Source organism: Adiantum capillus-veneris, chromosome 17 (genome assembly GCF_014529385.1).
Source record: "Adiantum capillus-veneris isolate H3 chromosome 17, ASM1452938v2, whole genome shotgun sequence".
Taxonomy (NCBI): domain Eukaryota; kingdom Viridiplantae; phylum Streptophyta; class Polypodiopsida; order Polypodiales; family Pteridaceae; genus Adiantum; species Adiantum capillus-veneris.
Genome location: NC_140947.1, coordinates 124096249 through 124117306, shown reverse-complemented (window position 1 = coordinate 124117306; position 21058 = coordinate 124096249). Strand labels below are relative to the sequence as shown.

Here is a 21058-nt window from a genome sequence, read left to right as displayed (position 1 = left end):
AGGTCATTTTGGCCTTTTGAAGACGTTAATATAACATTTCATTTCATTTCTCTCTCTCTCTCTCTCTCTCTCTCTCTCTCTCTCTCTCTCTCTCTCTCTCTCTCTCTCTCTCTCTCTCTCTCTCTCTCTCTCTCACGACATTGACAGAGAGGGCAACAGAGGCGCTCAGCTAGCAGGGACATGGATCCCTTTATTATTATATGCTGATGATATTGTGTTGATATCAGAGTCACCAGAGGGCATGCGGAGACAGTTGGATGCATTGCACAGCTTTGCAAAGGATAGTGGATTGTCTGTGAACCTTGGTAAAACCAAGGTTATGGTGTTTAACACCACACCACAGTGGGTCAAGAGATCGGCACCTACACTAGTATATGGTCAGGAAACTGTGGAGTACACAGATGAATATACATACCTGGGGGTGGTATTCGCAGGACCAAGGTTTACTCTGAGGAGAGCAGCAGAAACTAGACAGTCCAGAGCCTATGCGGCATTGGGAGGACTAGAGAGGATGTGCTCGCAGATTCAGTTTCAAGAACCACGAACAAAGTTATGGCTCTTTGATACTTTGGTTGCTTCAGCTATGCTTTATGGAGTCCAGGTTTGGGGACCATCTGTGAATCATGACAGTTGGAGGAGCATGGAGAGACCCTTGGTAGTTATGATATCCCGGATGATTAGAGCCAAGGCCTCCGTACCACATGCGATTATTCGAGCGGAGGTAGCCGCCCCTCCTATAGAGATTGAGGCTCTTACCAGATCAGTGTCCTTTATGCACAATCTATGGGATACACACAGAGGCAGATATACTAGATTGGCTCTTGAGTCCTCTAGACAGTTAGCGATGCAGGGAGACCCATCATGTTGGTATGCGCATATGACCTCATGGTTTCAGAGGCATGGTTTCAACATGGATAGATGCCTCCTTTTCAATATTCCTTGGATGTACCCTCCCTGCCAGTCACACGGACGGAGATCATTAGACTAATTCGTCAGGATCTTATACAGTTGGACACCAGGAGGACATGGGTAGAGCCGATGCAAGAGTTGGGCACGAAGATGGCTTTCTACAAAGAGCATCTTCTCCAACTCTCGGTAGATGGGTTTGTGATTCGTCAGAGCTACATGGACACTCATTTGTCTCATGGTCTGCGATGTGCTATTGGTCAGATTCACACATCCTCACATCAGCTGGAGATTGAAACGGGTAGATTCAGAGGGATACCACCGGAGTCTAGGATATGCCAACTATGCGATAGAGAGACAGAGACAGAGCTACACTGCCACTGCACTGTGTATGATGAGATACGAGGGCGCTTCCATTGCTTATTCAGGGAGAGTTTTGGACCCCTAGATAGAGTCATGAGGTATCACGATCAGAGATGCCTTGGCTTATATCTACTTGAGCTACACCGACATAGAGATAGTCTGCTAAGGAGACATGGCGTACGACAGTCACAGAGACAGATCACAGACTTCTTTGGATCGAGGGAGCCAGGAGACCAACCACCAGCACAGGGTTGTACCCACATTCATACCAGAGGCACCCTCATTGACAGGGCGACTGAGCTCGGGAGATCAAGACGACCACGACCGAGGCACAAGAGCACACTCCATCGACGGAGACTCCAACAGAGGATCAGAGGCATTCTAGCACGACACCCAGAGTGTCATTGAGGGACTACTCTACATTTTCACATTTTTTCACATTTCACACTTCATTTTCAGTTTTCATTTTTACATTCAATACTTTTTGTACTTGTACTTCAGACATTGTGTTAGATTCACCACTTTGTATCTGATGGTCTCATAGGTCATTTTGGCCTTTTGAAGAAGTTAATATATCATTTCATTTCATCTCTCTCTCTCTCTCTCTCTCTCTCTCTCTCTCTCTCTCTCTCTCTCTCTCTCTCTCTCTCTCTCTCTCTCTCTCTCTCTCTCTCTCTCTCTCTCTCTCTCGCGTAGCCCTGCTCGCGTAATCCTCAGCACCAGCACGTAGGCCTGCTCGCGTAATCCTCAACCTCAGCACCAGCATGCAACAACAGCAGCCCACGCATGTCTCATGGCAGCAGGGCAGCAAAGTGTGGGCTCTTAGATAGATGTGCGTGCAACCATGATCAGCGAGCAGCAAACAGCGTGCGGGCAGCGGGACACTCCCACAGAGGGGGCCACGTTCAGGTTGCAGTCAGCGCCCCGAGAGGGCTTATCAGAACCGTAGGCTGATCCAGTTGGGAGCTGCGTGTGTTCGTTCCATTATAGGTGCTGAATCAGCAGCAGACCCCCGCTGGGGCTGCATCTCAGGTCTTTGGAGTGGCATATGCCCTGCACCCTGCGGGGTAGCCTTTTTGTTGCAAGCTTCCCCAATCCAGGGGGCTGCGGGTCGTACGCTGGACAGTTTTGGGCAGGTTCAGATTCAGGACAGCGGGCGCAAGGCCCTCCATCACTTCTTGTTCTATTGCTGATGCCCGCAGTGGGCTGAGGTTGTGTATTTACCCGCATCGGGTTGTGGGTGTTCCATTGTCGCCTCGTCTCTCAGCTTTGTGTTTAGTGTGGACGTCTTGTGATGGAGGTCATGAGCGCAAACCCAGCACTTCCCGAGAGCTCTAGCCCCTCCCCTTGAGTGGTTTGCATGCAATGGCATCACCAGCAATGAAGAAATCAACTTTTATGACTACCAGCAGGAGGTTAGCAAACATGGAAAAGGAGATGAAGGCGTACAAGACAGAGATGGAAGAGTGGAAGATGGAGAAGGCGGTCTTTCTTCAGTGGAAAATCAGCGAGGCCGAGCTTCGAACTGTGGAGAAAATGGAGCATCGGGCCGAAATTGAAGACCTCAAGAAGCAAATTTCAGCCCTCAAGAGAGACCTAGCCGAGGCCACAGCCAATGGTGGACTAGCAGAGGGAGAAATCCAACCCTCAGTGATAAAAGAACTTAAGGTAATCAAAGAGCAAATGCAAGCCATTAAGGAAGAGGAGAAACAACAGGAAGCAAAAACTTCTTCATGGACAGATATGATTACCAAAACCCATAAGAAAGTGGAGGAAGCGGAGAAGTGGATTTCGGTCGCAAAGAAGGGCAAAGGCAAGGAGGTATCAATCCCCACTCCCACCATCATCAACATGACACTTTAGGAGGAACAACGAAGACGTATGAGGGCCTTGCATGTGAGGGTTACCGGCCTCAACGATCGGGACAAAATTGATGAGGAAGTACAAGAGCTCATGGTACTAATGGGGATGCAAAAACCAACACACACAAGAGCATGGAGAGTTGGTAAGAAAAGTGGAGGTACGGGGGAAACATCGAGAGGAAGAGCTCTCATACTGCGCTTCCCCTCTATTGAGGAGAAGAAGGAATTTTTGAGGAGGAGGCCCACTCTCAAAAAGACTGGTATCTTTCTTGGTGACGATCTCACCCTCTCACAGATTGCCCACATGCAGGAAGTCATGCCAGATTAGGGCCGCAAGAGAAAAAGGGAAGACAGCTTTTTATAGAGAAGGAAGAGTGGTCATTATAGAGAGATGCCCTACATGACGGTGCCAGACCTATGGGACCACACTTAGGATGGCGGTTTGGAACTGTAATGGTTCGTATAGACTTGATGTGGGGGTCTTTGAGGACAGCTTCAGAGACAGAGACATTGTTTTCTACTCAGAGACTCATCAAGCTCCAGGACAGTTGATGCCGTATATATCAGGATAAATATGGGAAACAGCTTGCCGGACATGCACCAGATCTGAGCATGGGACCAGAGGATCAAGAGGTGTAGCAGTTCTTTTCAGAGAGGAGCTCCAGCCACTAGTGCACATAGTTCGGAGAGATGATCAGGCCATATACATGTGGGTGAGGCTGAGGGCAGAGACTGGACGTTTTTTGTACATCGCCATATGCTATTTTCCTCCCAGCACTTTAGTATATGCTTCACCCAGTGGACAGTCTCCTTACTCTGTACTTGATGATGATATTTGCGAGTTCTCCAGGGATGGAGACATCATACTATTGGGGGATTTCAATGCCCGTACAGGCAGTTCACAGACGGTTTTCTATGACACCTCAGAGGAGATGCTCAGAGAGCTAGAGCCAGAGGAGATGGGGCTTGAGAGATGCTCACACGACAGAGACCATAAGAGTATGGGAGATACCTCAAAAGGAGATACGACTAGTCACAGTTTAGCCATACTGAATGGCTTACCGACATTCCCTTCATCTACAGGTTTTACTTGTTTTCCACACAGACATGGGGCCAGTATTGTAGACTATGTTCTGACACATCCGAGCTTTATCTCTCACATTCAGAACTTTACAACGGGGACCAGGCCTATTGGGATAGCAGTAGATCATGCACTTTTGACATTATCAGTCTCCTTTGAGTACAATACATCTCAGGCCCCACAAGGTGGTAGACATCCACGCTATACTTTTACACCAGAGACTAACTCAATCTATGAAGAGGAGATACGTAGACTTTTATGCACATCAGAGCTAGTATACACAGTGGAGGAGATCACATCTATGCTGACAGTGACATTACATAGGGCAGCAACAGAGGCATACCCACACACTCAGCCTGGTCAGAGACGTCGTTCTGGGCACATGCCTCAGAACAGCTGGTATGATGAGGAGTGTCGACAGAGGAGAGCTCAGATCCAGCAGGAGCTTGCACTGGGAGTGATCACCTATAGACAGTCTCGTATTGCTACACGACGACTAGTACGATGGAAGAAGCGAGCTTTCTTGGTCCAGATGGAGCAGGATTTATATAAGCTCTTCCTTAGTAGAGATTCAGGAGAGGCTTGGCGTCTATTCCATGAGCAATCTCCCCCACCAGTGATTACTTCTACGGAGATATGGGGGCAGTATGCAGCATCATTATACACTGTACCTGGACAACCACCACTACAAGATCCACCACAGCCATGTCCGGCTACGAGCACCTTCTTTACCACTGAGATGGTAAAGGAGGCCATTGACAGGATGAAGACCAGACGAGCACAGGATCGTGAGGGTTTGGTAGCAGAGCACATTATACATGCTGGGGACTTGTTGGCAGAGATGCTTGCACGGTTGTTCAACCGTGTCATGTGCGAGGGCTTTCCTGAGTCTTGGAGATTGTCTACTATTGTACCTATCTTCAAGACAAGAGACCCACAGTGCCGGGGAATTACCGTACTATCATGGTAGGACACACATTGGCACTGTTGTATGCATCCATCCTTGAGCATAGGCTGAGCAGTTGGGCAGAGATTATGGGCATACAAGCACCTCGACAGGCTGGTTTTAGGAAGGGTTTCTCCACACTGGATCATATCTTTACACCCAGAGCTATCATTGAGGAGGGTCGAGCACATGGTAGACGGATATATTGCAGCTTTGTGGACTTCCACAAAGCTTTTGACACAGTACCGAGGGCCAGATCGATGCGCCGACTTATGGAATTGGGGGTACATACAGAACTAATATGGGGGATTATGGCATTGTACAGTTCAGTGATGGGTCATGTATGCACACCAGAGGGGATATCTGACATAGTTCACTCGTTGATGAGGTCTTTGATTATATTGACAGAGGAGGAGATAGAGGTGCTCAGCTTGCAAGGACATGGATCCCTCTTTTATTGTATGCTGACGATATCGTGTTGATATCAGACTCACCAGAGGGTATGCAGAGACATTTGGACGCATTGCAGAGTTTTGCAGGGGATAGTGGATTGTCTGTCAACCTTGGTAAAACCAAGGTCATGGTATTTAATACCACGCCACAGTGGGTCAAGAGATCAGCACCTACACACATATGGTCAGGACAGTATGGAGTACACTGATGCATACACATATCTTGGGGTGGTCTTTAGTGGACCGAGGTTCACACTGAAAGTGACAACAGACACTAGATTGACTCGTGCCTATGCAGCCCTAGGCGGTTTAGAGAGGAATTGTTCGTAGGTTCAGTTCCAGGGACCTCGAACAAAGCTCTGGCTCTTCGACACTTTGGTCGCTTCAGTTATGCACTACGGAGTTCAGGTTTGGGGACCATCTGTTGACAAAGCTGGATGGAGTAATATGGAGAGGCCCTTGGTATCTATGATTTCTAGGCTGATTAGAGCCAAGACCTCAGTTCCACATGACATTATACGAGCGGAGCTGGCTGCCCCACCTATGGAGATTGAGGCACTTACCAGATCAATATCATCTGTGCACAACTTATGGGACACCACCAGGGACAGATATGCTAGGCTTGCTCTTGAGTCATCCAGACAACTGGCATTACAGGGAGATACATCATGTTGGTATGCACAGATGAGCTCATGGTTTCAGAGACATGGTTTCAGCATGGACAGGCTGCCCCCTTTCCAGTATTCTCTTGATGCACCATCTTTGGCTCTTACATGGATGGAGATTACTAGACTCATTCGGCAGGATCTTATCCAGCTTGATACCAGGAGGACATGGATAGAACCATCTCGGGAGTTGGGTATGAAGAGGGCTTTCTATAGAGAGTGTAACTAAGTCAGACTTTGTAAATAATTAATTTATTTACGAGAAAAGAATTATCTAATTAGTTGTGTGCACATCAGAATAGATTTAGCAGTTCTGGGGCCTCAGGTTCGCCCAAGTTTGGGCCAGTGCACCTCACGGAGACCCTAGCAGAAAATACCATGAAGCCCTAGCGATTGGGAAATCGGGTCTTTAATGAAGGGATAGATAGTAGCCTCAGATTTCAGGCTCAGAAAATTACCCGCGCTAGTGCAAGCACAAGAATGAGATGGGGTCCTTAGAATAATAACCCTAAGGCCTGATTATTTTACGGCCTTAGGATAAGTTAGTTAAAGTTTTCTTAAATGATTTGCGTTGGACCAAATGACCGGACAAGTGCGAACAGGTAATGCCAGAGCAGTGTCGGTACGGCATTGCGCTCGGGAGCAGCTAACAATTTAATTGGTTGCATCTATGTGTGCAGTTGTGCACTTAATTGCACATTTCATTAACTAGCATAGGATTTTTAAAGTCAAAAGTTGAATGGTTTTTAAATTTTAAAGTAAGTGTGCCAAGTGGCACACTTTTCCATGCAATCTCTCTCTCTCTCTCTCTCACTCCCTCTCTTCATGCTAGCGCCCCCTCTTTTGGGAGGCTATAAGAGAGCAGCCCCTCCCCCTCTTGCCAGGTTGGCAGTGCACTACCCCCCCCCCCCCCCCCCCCCCCCCCCCCCCAAGTTGACCATCCTCTACGCAGTGAAGCTCTCCATTGAAGCTTGAGAGCAGCACCTTGTGGTGTATGTGGAGCCTCTGAGCACCCATCACCTAGAACAAGGCCTCTCATGGTTGCTTGCAGCTTTGGGAGAAGTTTCATCGCGTAAAGTAGTAGAAAACTCTCTTTCTCCCTTGTCTAGCTGCTGCAAATTCCCTGTTTTCAGCCCCTAATCACTTGTATTAGGGTGAATTTCAGCAAAGTCTTAATAGAATCTCATTCCCCACTACCTACTCTACACATACACCAAGTTTGGAGCATTTCCATCGCGAAAAGGACCTCCAATTTGGCATTGGAACACGCTCAGGTAACAATTTCTGGTTATGTGCACAAAATTACAGCAAACGTGTGTGTGTGTGTGTGTTTTGCATGTTTCTGTGGTTGATTAATTGAAGGAATGATTACGTCCAAAGTGGCACAGTTAGCGGAAGGTAGACCCTCATTCGTGAGAGCTTCCGATGAGTTTTGTGGAAGGTAGACTCTCCCCTACGAGAGCTTTCCAAAATCTCGCAGAAGAGGATAGATCCTCTCAGTAGTCAGAGAGCAGTTCCTCTACTCTCTCAATCAGAAGCAGAAAAAGGACAAGAAAGAATAGAGGACGGGCTTTCGCCCCATTCCTGTGCTTGTAAAGATTCTCCCTTAGTAATAAAGATATTCTCTTTATGGGGGGGGACCAGCCCATCTTCTGGGCCCCAATGAAGTGTCAAGCTTTCTCTCTCTTTCTGATTCTCTTGAGTATTTGAAGTGCAATTAAACGTCAGTTTACGCTTCCGTATTTTTGTGACAGAGAGCATCTTCTCCAACTCACGACAGAGGGTTTTGTCACACGGCCTAGCTACATGGACACACATCTATCTCATGGGTTACGATGTGCCATAGGCCAGCTACGCACATCTTCACACCAGCTTGGGATTGAGACAAGTAGATTCAGAGGCATACCAACAGACGGGAGGATATGCCAATTATGCCATGCAGAGCCAGAGACAGAGTTTCACTTCATATGTCAATGCACAGTCTACTATGAGATTCGAATTTCAGGGACGCTTTCACTGTTTATTTAGAGATGGTTTTGACTCGTTAGATAGAGTGATGAGATATCAGGATCAGAGATGTCTCGGATTATTTCTACTTTGAGATACAGAGACATAGAGACTCTATTGAGAATGCATAGACAGAGAGAGTCCCAGAGACGCATCACAGATTTCTTCAGTCCGAGTACCACAGAGGCAGAGGGGCCACCACCACCACAAAGCTCGGTTCCCACCCACACACCAGTGGTACTCTCATTGACTAAGCTATAGAGTTGGGGAGATCGAGACGACCACGACTGAGGAGGGGAGCCATGCAACACCGACGGAGATTGCGGCAGAGGATCCACAGGATTCTAGCACGACACCCAGAGTGTCAATCCGGATAGGCTTCATGCTACTGCTACATTGTATCATGGTGACACTTATCCCCACTTTGTACCTTTGTGGCATTGTACGATTGCTCAGCTTACCAGCCACTCATAGGAGTCAGTAGCACTCCTCAGTTTCTAGTTTGTAGTTTTCTTTGTTTGTACCCAGACTTGGTACTAGACTCACCATTGTAATCGTTTTGGTCTCATAGGTCGTTATGGCCTTTTGTAGACGTTAATATATCATTTCATTTTATTTCATCTCTCTCTCTCTCTCTCTCTCTCTCTCTCTCTCTCTCTCTCTCTCACAGGGGGTTGACTGTGAACCTTGGCAAAACCAAGGTTATGATCTTTCACACATCCAGTGCAGTGAGGAGCGCCGCCACCTTCACAGCAGCAGGAGGACAGGTTGATGTAGTCACCTCCTATGTCTACCTTGGCATCACATTCACCAGCCTACCAGGACCCTTCACTATGAGGCAGGCTGCTGTTGACAGGCTCACCCGAGGATATGCAGCTCTGGCCATGCTAGAGCGGAGGTGCCACCAGGCACACTTTCAGGAGCCCCGCACGAAGGGGTGGCTTTTCGACACCTTAGTCACCCCGGCCTTGATGTACTCGGCGGCAGTATGGGCACCAGGATTGACAGCTGACCAGTGGACACAACTTGAGAGACCACAGGTATATATGATCTCACGCTTGCTCCGCAGCAAGAAGACAGTGCCACACGACATTATTAGAGCCGAGCTCGCCACACCACCTATGGTTGTAGAGGCACTATTCCAGACAGTTTGCTTCATCCAGAGGATGAGAGAGCTACCTCCTGACAGACTTACCCGTAGAGCATTTGAGGCAGCTATACAGCTATCAGAGAGTGGACATGAGAGAGCATGGTACTCACAGGTCAAAGCATGGTTTGAGGGACACGGTCTTGACATGGAGAGCCTACCACCATTCCAGTACGACCCCCACTCACCATATGTTCACCTCTCTCGCAGTGAGAGGAACTTGGTATTGAGACAGGATCTGTGGCAGCTATACACTAGGAGAGTCTGGGCGGCACCTAGCTTGGGGACGAGGATGTCAGATTACAGAGACCAGTTTCTCACCATATTATCTGGGGGGTTCATACAGAGACCACGCTACATGGACACATATATGCCACATAGCTCACGGGTGGCGATTGGTCAGCTGAGAGTGGCTTCACACAGGTTAGAGATTGAGATCGGGAGACATACTGGTGTTCCGAGGGGGGAGCGAATCTGCAGAGCCTGCACAGAGGAGGTGGAGAGTGAGGAGCACTTTGTATGTAGATGCAGAGCATACACTGAGATCAGAGGCAGGTATGAGGCCCTATTTAGAGGACAGCCCACTCTCCGAGAGATCATGGAATCTCGAGATCAGAGACAGCTCGGACGTTTCTTACTAGAGATACAGAGCCATCGGGACACACTACTACAGCCACACACAGCTACACAGACAGAGGGGAGACAATCGCAGCTCACAGACTTCTTTCAGAGGATTTCCGCCCCCCCCTCACCAGACACTCAGAGGGGAGTGACACTCCCACAGGCGGAGGTGAACCGAGCTAGACGACGACCACGAGTCACAGGCTACAGGGGCGCGAGCTCCCACCACCGACAGATCGAGGAGATCCGAGCCCGGGAGCGCCGTGCCACTGAGGAGCGAGTGGCTCAGATGAGGGCTGACCCGACCGCTTTCATCCGGGTAGCCTTGGCACCAGACCCACCCATGTACCACATCTTACACCCCCCCATTAGTACAGGATGGAGCTAGATAGCTTGATGCATTCTCATGATTGTACTACCTTGAGCATACAGACATGCATATACCCCTAGAGATAGAGCTCCATCCCTCCTCAGATACTCCACTACCTACTTTCAGCTCAGTTTTGTATCAATTTTGTTTCATTTGTCTTTCCGATAGACGGATGACATACACACAATGTACATTTGATTTGTCTCATAGGCCGATTTCGGCCTGACATAGACGTTAAAAATCTTTCTTTCTTTCTTTCTTTCTCTCTCTTATCACTAGACTTATATGTCAAGATTTGATTCAACTAGATACCAGAAGCACATGGATACAGCCGATACAAGAGTTGGGCACGAGAATGGCTTTCTATAGAGAGCATCTTCTCCAACTAACAGAGGATGATATGTGATCGGACCGGCCTATATGGACACTCATTTATCCTATGAGATACGATGTGCTATTGGTCAGATACGCACATCATCGCATCAGCTAGAGATTGAGATTGGCAGATTTAGGAGAGTACCAGCAGAAGCCAAGATATGCCAATTGTGTCATATAGAGCCAGAGACAGAGTTACATCACATTTTGTCATTGTCCGGTATACTATGAGATATGAGGCCGCTTTCACTGTCTATTCAGAGAGGGCTTTGGACCGTTGGCTAGAGTCATGAGATAGCAGGATCAGAGATGCCTCGGGTTGTTTTTGCTAAAGTTGCGCAGACACAGGGAGAGTCTCTCGAGGAGACCAGGCAGTGGGAGACATTCACAGAGGGAGATCACTGACTTCTTTAGAGCAGGGACTCATCATCCAAATGAGCATGTTTCACAGCTGACTTCAAATCCCACTTCTACCATAGGTATAATAGTGGACATAGCCATTGAGCTCTGGAGAGCTAGACGCCCACGTCTACGGGAACGAGCACAACATCGACGGAGGCTCCATCAGAGAATCAGGACTGTTCTAGCACGACATGGGAGACGCCCAGTACGACTATTTACACACGCGGACATTGACGAAGCTCTTCAGCGATCGATGCAATACTTTCTCGGACGATGCCCAATGTCGGGCATCCTCGGTCATTCATGATGTTGATGATGATTTCAGTCTGACGATTTTAATCTTTTAGTTTAGTCTTTCACTTTTCTTCATTTTATTTTTGCACCTTTGTATCAGTTTGGTCTCATAGGTCATTTTGGCCTTTTGAAGACGTTTAATAAAACATCTCTCTAATAGTTAAACAAAGATAATTTACATACACATACAGAACACGTGCCAAAAATGTTCAATTGATCAATTGATCCATAACATGGTCACGTGTATTAATATAGTAGACCAAGTATCACACTCAATTGTTAAGCAAAGTCAGAAGTGAAAACAACGCATTAACCAATGTATTTAGGGCCAAGCTATGCAGCACCTTGTTGGTCCACCGGGGCTTCAAGACATCGATTAGGGTTGGACAAGCTTAATGCCGGCTCTACTGCTAAAGCGTGCCTTGCATCTTGTACTGAAAACTTTGCATTTTGATCAACCAGAGATTCGCGACTATTGTTCTTTGCACTATTTGAATATTCAACTTGCACAATTTTCTCCATATCTTTCCTTGTGGAGGCTAGCCCTTCACTCTCACAGAGTAACACACAAGGTTTTTTAGGACCAGTACTTTCATTCAGATACCTTAGCAAACCTTTTCGCTTGTTTGCAAGCTTATCCTCTCCCACAAGTTCTATAGAAGATTTTATGGGAGGCACCTTAGGGCTTTGGAATGAATTACCAAAAAAGTGCTGGATTGACTGAGAACCCTGCAGAATAACATAGAGCAAAGAAAGTTTCTCAGTATGAGACATTTTAAAATGTAACCTCATATACAAAGGTTATAGCAACAGAGATTTACCTGTGCAGGTGCATCATGAAAACCACTTGCAGCAATGGCTAAACGTGTGCATGGAAAGGCATCTTCCAGTCGCTGAAACAGCTGAAATGATACTTGCTGCAGCAAATTGGACAACTCTTTGGATGTCTCCTCATTTTCTGTTCCATGATTATCATGTACATTCGTTACACAACCTGGAGGAGATGTTCTCCTTGTTTCTTCACCAAGACAACCAAAATTGTCCTTGGATGGAGGAGATGCCTTACTAGAATCATGTTCCATGTAAAGAGGAAGCAACTGATCAGGCTCGATCCCCTCACAAGTTTTGAGCACTTCTTCAGTGCTGTGATTGCTACTGCACTTCCTGGAAAGGGCTGGAAAATGACCAGCTTGCTGCTTAACAGCAGAAACTCTTGGAGTTCCAACGCATGCTGAAGCAAGCAACTGTAGTACTGTGTGTGGCATAGAGCATGACTTTGAATGATCTCCACTTTGTCGAGAAATTCCAGATCTATAATAAAGTTGCAAGTTGTGAGGTTGACGATAATTTTCCTTTGCATCACGCAACATTCTGACTGACAACTCCTCAGCCAAGACACCAAGCCACATCCTGAAACATACAACCCAACCGGTAAATGTGAAAGTTCACAGATGCAAGAAAGAGAGAGAACACTTTGAGGAGGGAAATCAAGATGTGTTTTTGCAGAACTTTGAGCTCAAGTTGTTGGACAGGTTGAAAGAACATCGTAAAAGAGCCTTATAAAGCACTTTAGAGTTTTACCAAACACCGAGCGAACTTTTTTGAGCAAACAAAATACTGAGCGTGCCATACATCTAATTAAGGATGCACATCTTGTTGAGCCACTCACCATATAGCTCAATTTAGGCATCTTATGAGTCTATTTTTTCTTTGAATGTGAGTAGAAGTAGAATGTGTAAAATTACTTTGCAATGCCATAAAATGAAGAATCTCTTATTCTCATCTGATTCATTTAGAGGGAAGGCTGGCCTTGTTTCTTCTTGAATAAGTCCTTGGAAGTAATAACTATATTTGTCAGTTTCAAGCTAGCTCTACTACTAATAGAATGACTTGATAATCCTGGCACCCATAAGTGATACATTACAACATAAATGTGTGGTTGGTCCACTCAAACATCAACCTCTAATGCTACCCCATTTTTTTATCACGACAAAGAGACAGGTTGCAAGCTCTAGATCTATTATAAGTTATAACAGGTTGCAGGTAACTACATGCTTGAGGGAAATCATGTCCCTAATAAAAACCTTCTGAGCTTCTTGCCGAGCCACACATTACAACATAAATGTGTGGTTGGTCCACTCAAACATCAACCTCTAATGCTACCCCATTTTTTTATCTCGACAAAGAGACGGGTTGCAAGCCGTAGATCTATTATAAGTTATAACAGGGTGCGGGTAACTACATGCTTGAGAAAAATCTTGTCCCTAATCAAAACCTTCTCAGCTTCTTGCAGCATTATGTGTAAAATCCTTTGTCATGTCTCCATCCCAATAAATTGTCATGTAGCCTAGAGTTTCACACCCCATCAGTACAAGCAAGACATCAATAGGTGAGTGTGGTTGTAAAGAATGTCAATGTTAGAAATTATGGTCAAAACTTTCACTTTTTGGGCATGTATCCGGTCCTTTAAAATGTGTACCACATTGGCATACATGCCAGGCATCTAAGCACGGCCTCCTCTTTTAGTAGCCCCTTCTATTGCATCAATTAAAAACAATCTAGAGAATCTTTGGTCGCCATTGTTGAGCATATTGTCCTACGCATGTTGTCAAAGAGAATACATCTTATGAAGACCCTCAATTCTACATTCATTATAAACAACAAAGAGCTTATTGAACACTCCCTTTGTTGGCCATATCCTACATCTCACATTCCAAGAACTACTAGTGTTCACTTGGCCACCCATTGCCTATTTTTTTCACAAATATGCCAAAAGTTATTTACTTTAGAGAGCATATATAGCTCTTGATGAGAGCTTTCTACTAGCGATGTCATCTCTTTGATTGCATTGACTAGAGGATATGCCATATTGTGTAAAGCCAAACACCACTAGGTAGTTTACAACAATAGTGCGGAGAAGGTGTCTCTAGATGCACTCGTCTACTCTTGCATTTCCTATGCATCTAACACTATTCAAGATTTGTGAGTGCCCAAGATGGCACTATTAGCAAAGGGTTGGTGAGATAAATAATTGTGCTTGACAGAGTCTATTGACTTGCACATATGAAAGACCAATGTGTTAACAAAGAGTGTCATGCCTAGGATGCCATCTGTTGGAATGCATCAATGCAAGGTAGGACAGCAAAGGTAGGTCCAGGGGACTATGGGTCATTTTTTGCAAATGTAGAGAAACTCTCTCCCTCCAAATGCATTATCATCGATTTCACTTTTAGGACCAAATTTCCAGCAAGGAGTGGCCAAGGAATCAAGGCCACAGGAGGGCTTTTTGAATCTACTGCAATCCATAGGAGTGTTAAAGTTCCAACAGCTTTCTGGCTCTTTTTCTTTTTCATATAAATGTGATCCAATTTAACCAAGAAGGCAATTTTATAAAAAATCAAAAAAATTTGCCGCAGCACCGCCCAATCCCATCACAACACCACACGAATCCACCGTCGACGGCGATGGATTCCAGAGGTTTAGTTAGGGTGGTTTCACAGTAGGCGGAGGCAGAAGAAGGGTGCAGAAAAGCAACCAATGGTTGCAAGCCATGCAAGAAAAGGGGTTCACACCATGTGACGGCGGCTCATGCCAGCTCACGGTAGAGAATCCCCCTTTCTTCTTCCGACCCCCTTCTTCCAACCTCCACGTCTGCAAAAGCTGTCCACTTGCTGCCACGCATGCAAAAAGAACTCCAAATGTGTTCTTTCAGCTTTCTTAATAATATTTCAACATTTCTAGCCTCTCTTTTCCACTGGGTAGTGTGAACAAGGGGCGGCAGAATTGCCTCTGCATAATGACTTTCGCCTAGAACTTGCACTTTTGGGGTGCCTCTTCCACCGCCCTCTTATGAAGTGCCTTTGCATAATGACTTTCGCCTAGAACTTGCACTTTTGGGGTCGTGCTCTCCCTCTCCCCCGCCCCTTTTTCCCAGCCTTATCCTCCCTTCACGTCACGTTCTCAGCTCGCAGGTAGACTGTGTTTCAGCCTGCTGTGAGTGTCTCGTCACCACCGCCCTTCTCGATTCAGCAGCAAACACATAATGGCGGCTTCTACTCCACCTCAAAGGGACTCTACAGGAACCCCCTCGCCCAACACCACGGATCCAACCCTTCGACTTGCTCTCACCAGAAGAGCAAGCGAGCTTGATGGCCGAAGTGAAACACTTGCAAGCCACTTCCGTTATCTGCAAGATCATTGGCACTCAGTCGGGGCAAGGTTCGGGATCTACTTCAGGCCCGCCTTCTCTCCGATGTGGGCAAGATCACCGATGTCCAGATCCTCGGGAGAGGGTACTACCAGATAGAGTTCAAGTCCCCAGAGATGACGGCCAAGGTGATTTCGATGAGCCCGCTCGGCATCTGAGCAGCTCGAGCTTACTTCAGACGATGGCATCATGGTTTTGACCCTACTATATATGTGCTTGAGGAGGAGGCCAACTTGCCTATTTCGGTCTGCTTCCCAGGCCTGAGGCGAGAGTACCTCCCTCTCCTCCCCAAGATTGGTTCCATGTTTGGAACAGTTCTAGAGTCTCCATGCACTGCAACTTCAATTGTGGCCAAGGCCGCAGATTACCTATTGTGCGGGTTCTTGTTCAAGACACGCACTCCCTCCCGAAGGTGATACTGCTGCCTCGGGTGAGTGGGGGTTGGATCAGACAGAGTGTGGAGTATTTGGGTCTCCCGAATCAGTGTTTCATTTGCAGACAGATGGGCCATTTGGCAAAGGCCTGTCCTCGCAAGAGATCTCGACCCACAGCGCATGCGCAGCCTCCCAAGGCTGAGCATGCCCTTCAGCCAGATACACGGGACGCACAGGCTGGTACCTCGACAAAGACCAGCGATCAGACAGCTAAGGACTGGCAGCAGGTGCCTGGCCGACGCCGACAGCGACGGGCTCGCCCCAGTGCTCCCCCTAGTGGTCGACCTCCTGCAGCTCAACAGCACTAGGTTCCAATAGGGAACTGCTTTGACCCCCTTCAGCAGGAGCCACCTGAGGAGGCCCCATCCACTTCAGATCCTCCGCCTCCACCTCCTCCTTCCTCAGACGCCGCCGCTCTGCCTCCCTCATCCCCGCCTCCCGTCCCTCATCTCTTCCCGGTGGGGCCCACATCCTCATCACCCAGTCCCTCCCTCACTCCTCAGAAACAGGGGACTGGACATGCGTCTGCCGCGAGTCGATCTCTTGGTAGTGCTTTCACTACGAGCCGTGTGGCTCGGGAGGGACAGCCCCATCTAAGGCCGCCTTTTCTGGTGCAGACTTCTCCTTTTGCAACAATCCCTAGAGGTTTGACTAGCTTTGACATTCGTAGACGCTGGGACTTCTTCGACTACAGCTTCACACGGTTCCTGGATGACTCTTCTCTCGACCTGGAGGAGGCTTGCTTTCAAGTCCACGTTTTCTTTCTTGCAGCTCGAGGCATTGAGGCTTTGGACACAACGGTAGTGGACCCTGCACACAGTTCTTGACTGGCTCCAGGCTACTGAGTTCTCACACCACACAAGGGTGACAGACCTAGTACAGACACTTTGGCCTCTTGCCAAGTTCAGCGTGATGCCACCGGATGCAGCGGGTTACAGGCACATTGTGGTGCATTTGTTTGCTGACACTCAAAGCCCTCCTTGCTATGTATTTGTATATGAGGATTCTTGGACAGAGGATGTAGCCCTACAGGCTGCACGCTCAGCTTGGGCTTGGGTGGGATAGTCACTCCAGATGCGCTTTTCTACAAGTCGTTTGGATGCGGATTACTCCCCATCCAAACGGGCCTAAAAGATAGCGAGGTTGGCTGTTGTTGTAGCATCTGTTTTCTCTCACTGACTCCATGAGGATCATCTCATGGAATGTGCAGAGATTAGGAGGGCCCCAGTTTCCGTGTCAAAGGGATCGGCTGCATCAGGAGCTTCAGCGATACCTTGTGGGTGGTGAGATTGATATTGTTATGCTACAAGAGCATCATCCGTGTGAGAGCCGCAATAGACGGTGTGGTCAGATTTTGTGTGGTCGCTATGAGACGTTTTGGTCAACGGCATTTGGACCTTGAGGCATCCAGGGAGGGGTATGTATGACTATTGCCGATTCTTTGCAGCAGGCCATTGTGGGCAGAGGTATTATTGTATCAGGCAGAGATCAGTGGATTACTATGCAGGTTCAGGGTTGCCTCATGGGTTTCCTGAACATTTATGCGCCCAATGTGGCAAGTGCACGGGCAAAGTTCTTGTCTCAAGTTGTGGAGTCTTTGCCGCTTGCAGAGCAGTGGTGTGTTGGGGAGGACTTCAACATGTTGGAGGACCCCTCTGATCGGATTGGAGGTGACCATGTCACGGTGCATGGGGCTGAGCTAGCAGCTTGGGAGCGGCTATGTATGACTGTGAGGGTTTCTGATGTTTGGCAGCATTCAGGTTTTGTGAGACCCCCTGACAGCTTGGCTTTCTCTCGCTCTGATCGCAGAGTAGGAGGAGTGAATCTATCTAGGATCGATCACTTCTACGCTAGTGACCGCATTTGTGACTTGGGTGGGTCAGTTTGCATCTTGGCTAGGACGTTTTATTCGGACCATGCACCAGTGATCCTCACGGTGACAGATAGACAAAGGAGACGCATCCTTGAGAGGATCTTGTTGGACTCCGAGCTCAGAGATCGAGTGGTGGCTCTTTGGACAGAGGGCTTGGACACGCAGGACTCGCCTGCTGACAGAGTGACCTCTGGACTTGCTCAGCTTAGTCGTTTCTTTCTCCAGGAGTCTACGGCCCTCCTAGCTACAGCAAGGGAGGAGGAGCGACGTCATAAGTTTGCTTTCCATCGACAGGCATCTTAGTGGACTCAAGTGGGTGACAAGGTGATTGGGTCTTTCTTTGAGGTAGTGGGACCTCATCATGCGCACACCAGTGTCAGCCAATTGAGGAGACCTGACGGGTCAGTTGCTTCAGGGCCAGAGGATATGCATGCACTTGCTAGTGACTTTTACCGTGACCTACTGTCACAGAGCCTCAATCAGAGCATCAAGATGCATGCAGAGAGCAGGTTTGGACACAGATGCCTTGTCTTATGACTGAGGAGATGCGCCACATGCTTGAGCTGCCTCTCCAGTTAGAGGAGCTCCATGCGGCCCTCAGAGCACTTCCCGAGGTAGTTGTCCCTGTGAGGATGGTTCGACTCCCAGTTTTTTCCTAGAGTACTGGGACTTGCTTGGCTCAGACCTTTGCAACGCTTTTCAATACATCTTGCACATAGGAGAGATGCCTGACAGCATGAGTGAGGGCTTGATCTACCTCATTCCCAAGGAGGGTGGCTCCTTGGATGAGATTCGGCAGTGGCGGCCCATCACCATCCTCAACTCAGCCTACAAAATTCTAGTCAAGGCTCTAAGTTTGAGGATTCAACCACTTTTAGAGAGCATTATACATGGGACCCAGACAAGTTTTGTCAAGAAGCGCAGTATCCTTGACAACAACTTCGCTTTTTGGGAGACGTTTGCCCTCGCATGCCTCCAAGGTGAGGATCTGGTAATACTTCTTCTCGATTTTGAGAAGGCCTACAACAGAGTTGACTGGGCCTTCTTGGAGGGTACTCTATGTAGGATGGGCTTCTCATATGCTTGGATCAGAGGGGTGTCAGTCCTCTATAGACGTGCACACAGTCAAGTGCTTTTGGCAGGAGGTAGAGGAGATCGTTTCATGCTCACACGCTCGATCAGACAGGGCTTCCCTCTAGCCCCCTTCCTCTTTCTTTTCTATGCTGAGCCGATGAGCAGATTCTTGGTTTCACAACAGGTTGGTCCACGTGGCTTAGCGCTCCCTATTCGGGGCAATGAGCTATTGGATGCTAAGTTTGCGAACAACTCAGCTTTGCACTTGGAGGGCCATGAGGCCAACTTGCACAGGTGTGAACAGGCTCTTGAGACTTTTTGTTGTGCATCACACGCATTGATCAATTGGAGGAAGACAGTGGCTTTCTAGGTTGGCAGTGCTCCTACGCGTGATTGGCTACCAGGTGAGGGTTTTAGATGGATTCCCCCAGGGACTGCAGTTCGCTACTTGGGCTATCAGGTTGGCCTGGACTTGTCTCTTGAGTAGCAGATCGCTCCCCTCCTCCTATTCATAAGGAGGAAGTTGCTACATTGGAGTTCGGCACGACTCTCTTTGGCAAGCAGAGTTGTAGTGGCCAACCAGGTGTTGTTATCTACTATGAGGTACATTACTTCTTGTTGGATCTTCTCCAGCTCCTGCATCAGCCAGATAGAGAGGTTGATCAGGAACTTTCTTTGGTCAGGGCATGACACTCAGATAGCCCAGGCCAAAGTAGCATGGCAGGTCATCACTCAACCTTGTCCTCAGGGGGGGTTGGGGATCATGGACCCAGCACAACAGAGCAGAGCCCTTCTTGGGAAGTTTTGGTGGAGAAATTGAAGCTGAGCTAGCCACGAGGCAAACTCAGAAAGTGGTACCGCTCATTGGTGCACTTCCAGTGACTATACAAGATTATCATGGAAAAGCTGATTTCCACATTATGAAGTTGGGCAATTGCGATGTTCTCTTGGGCATGCCCTGGCACGTCAAGAATGATGCAACTCTCCACGTCCGGAACCGAACCATCACCGTGATGCATAAGGGCAAGCCCGTTGTCCTCAAAGTTCGGTTGTCCAAACAAAACCCTGAATGGCCTCTCTAGTTCTTTTCTAGTTAGATACTTTTGAACATTGTTTAAGAAAGTATCGGCTATCTGTTTTAAACCTGTCTTGGTGCCGATTTGTATTGTTTGACTCTGGTTTTAAATACTGGTTTCAATGATGGTGATTTTACTCCCGGGTGGAGAAGTGAGAAATACTATTTTGGTATTGTTTGAACCTCGGAACGACGCAGGCCGATGCCTGGGGAGCGTTTGGTTGTACAGTCCTCTGAGCTCATGGCCCGGACCTTTTTAAATTATTTGCGGGGGGAGTGACGAGGTAGTCGTTCAGTAGCTTCATACCGCAGACCGTTTGTCTCGAAGGAGTGCTCAACGGCGCTGTTTGTTGTGTCTTGTAACATGCATATGTAAGCATTTGTGTTGCATTGTGATGTGTCAATTACTGAATATTCCCAATTGGATGAGATTGCCTGGGTATGTAATTTTAGTGCATCAAGACACCCATGGAAGATCAATACGGTCTGGGTGTGATCGCTAATTTTACTACGACGGAATATCAAGAGTTCCGATTTGGACGAAAGGAGAAGCTAACTCCTTGATCACACAGCTGAAAGGAGAAGCTAACTCCTTCATCAAAAGAGCCGAAAGAAGAAGCTAACTCCTTAACAAAAAGAGCAAACTGAATGTCCCTCAGAATGACCCTCGGAAATTTTGTTTTAGCTAACTTGAGTCAAGAAGGGGAGATGTAAGAAATTGTTGACGTGTCGACCTACTGAAGAACGGAGCTACCAACCGAGGGGCCTAAACCCTAGAAAAAGCAAAAGCAACAACAGATTTCCAAAAATTGCGTAGCTACAACTGATGTGGCAAATTTCCGAAAAAAATACGTTGGCTGTTGACGTGGCAGGCTGTACGGATTTTCGCGTTTTACGCTGGCTG

The 21058-nt window shown here is 47.6% G+C and overlaps 1 protein-coding gene across 3 annotated transcripts in view; it reads right to left on the bottom strand.

Moving 5' to 3' along the window:
• Nucleotides 1–21058, bottom strand: part of LOC147438012 (DNA polymerase eta-like) — a 122101-nt gene that overhangs the window by 10081 nt on the left and 90962 nt on the right. For 2 of the 3 annotated variants that reach the window (XR_015184918.1, XM_086487392.1), the window contains exons 11-12: nt 12313–12901; nt 11836–12220 (exon numbers count right to left, since the gene is read on the bottom strand). Coding sequence is in view for 2 of the 3 variants with exons in the window: in XM_086487392.1 (XP_086343518.1) it covers nt 11836–12220; nt 12313–12901 (974 nt within the window). In the remaining variant the exon portion in view is untranslated. The remainder of the gene's footprint in view (nt 1–11835; nt 12221–12312; nt 12902–21058) is intronic. The other variant, XM_086487393.1, reaches the window with a different exon arrangement.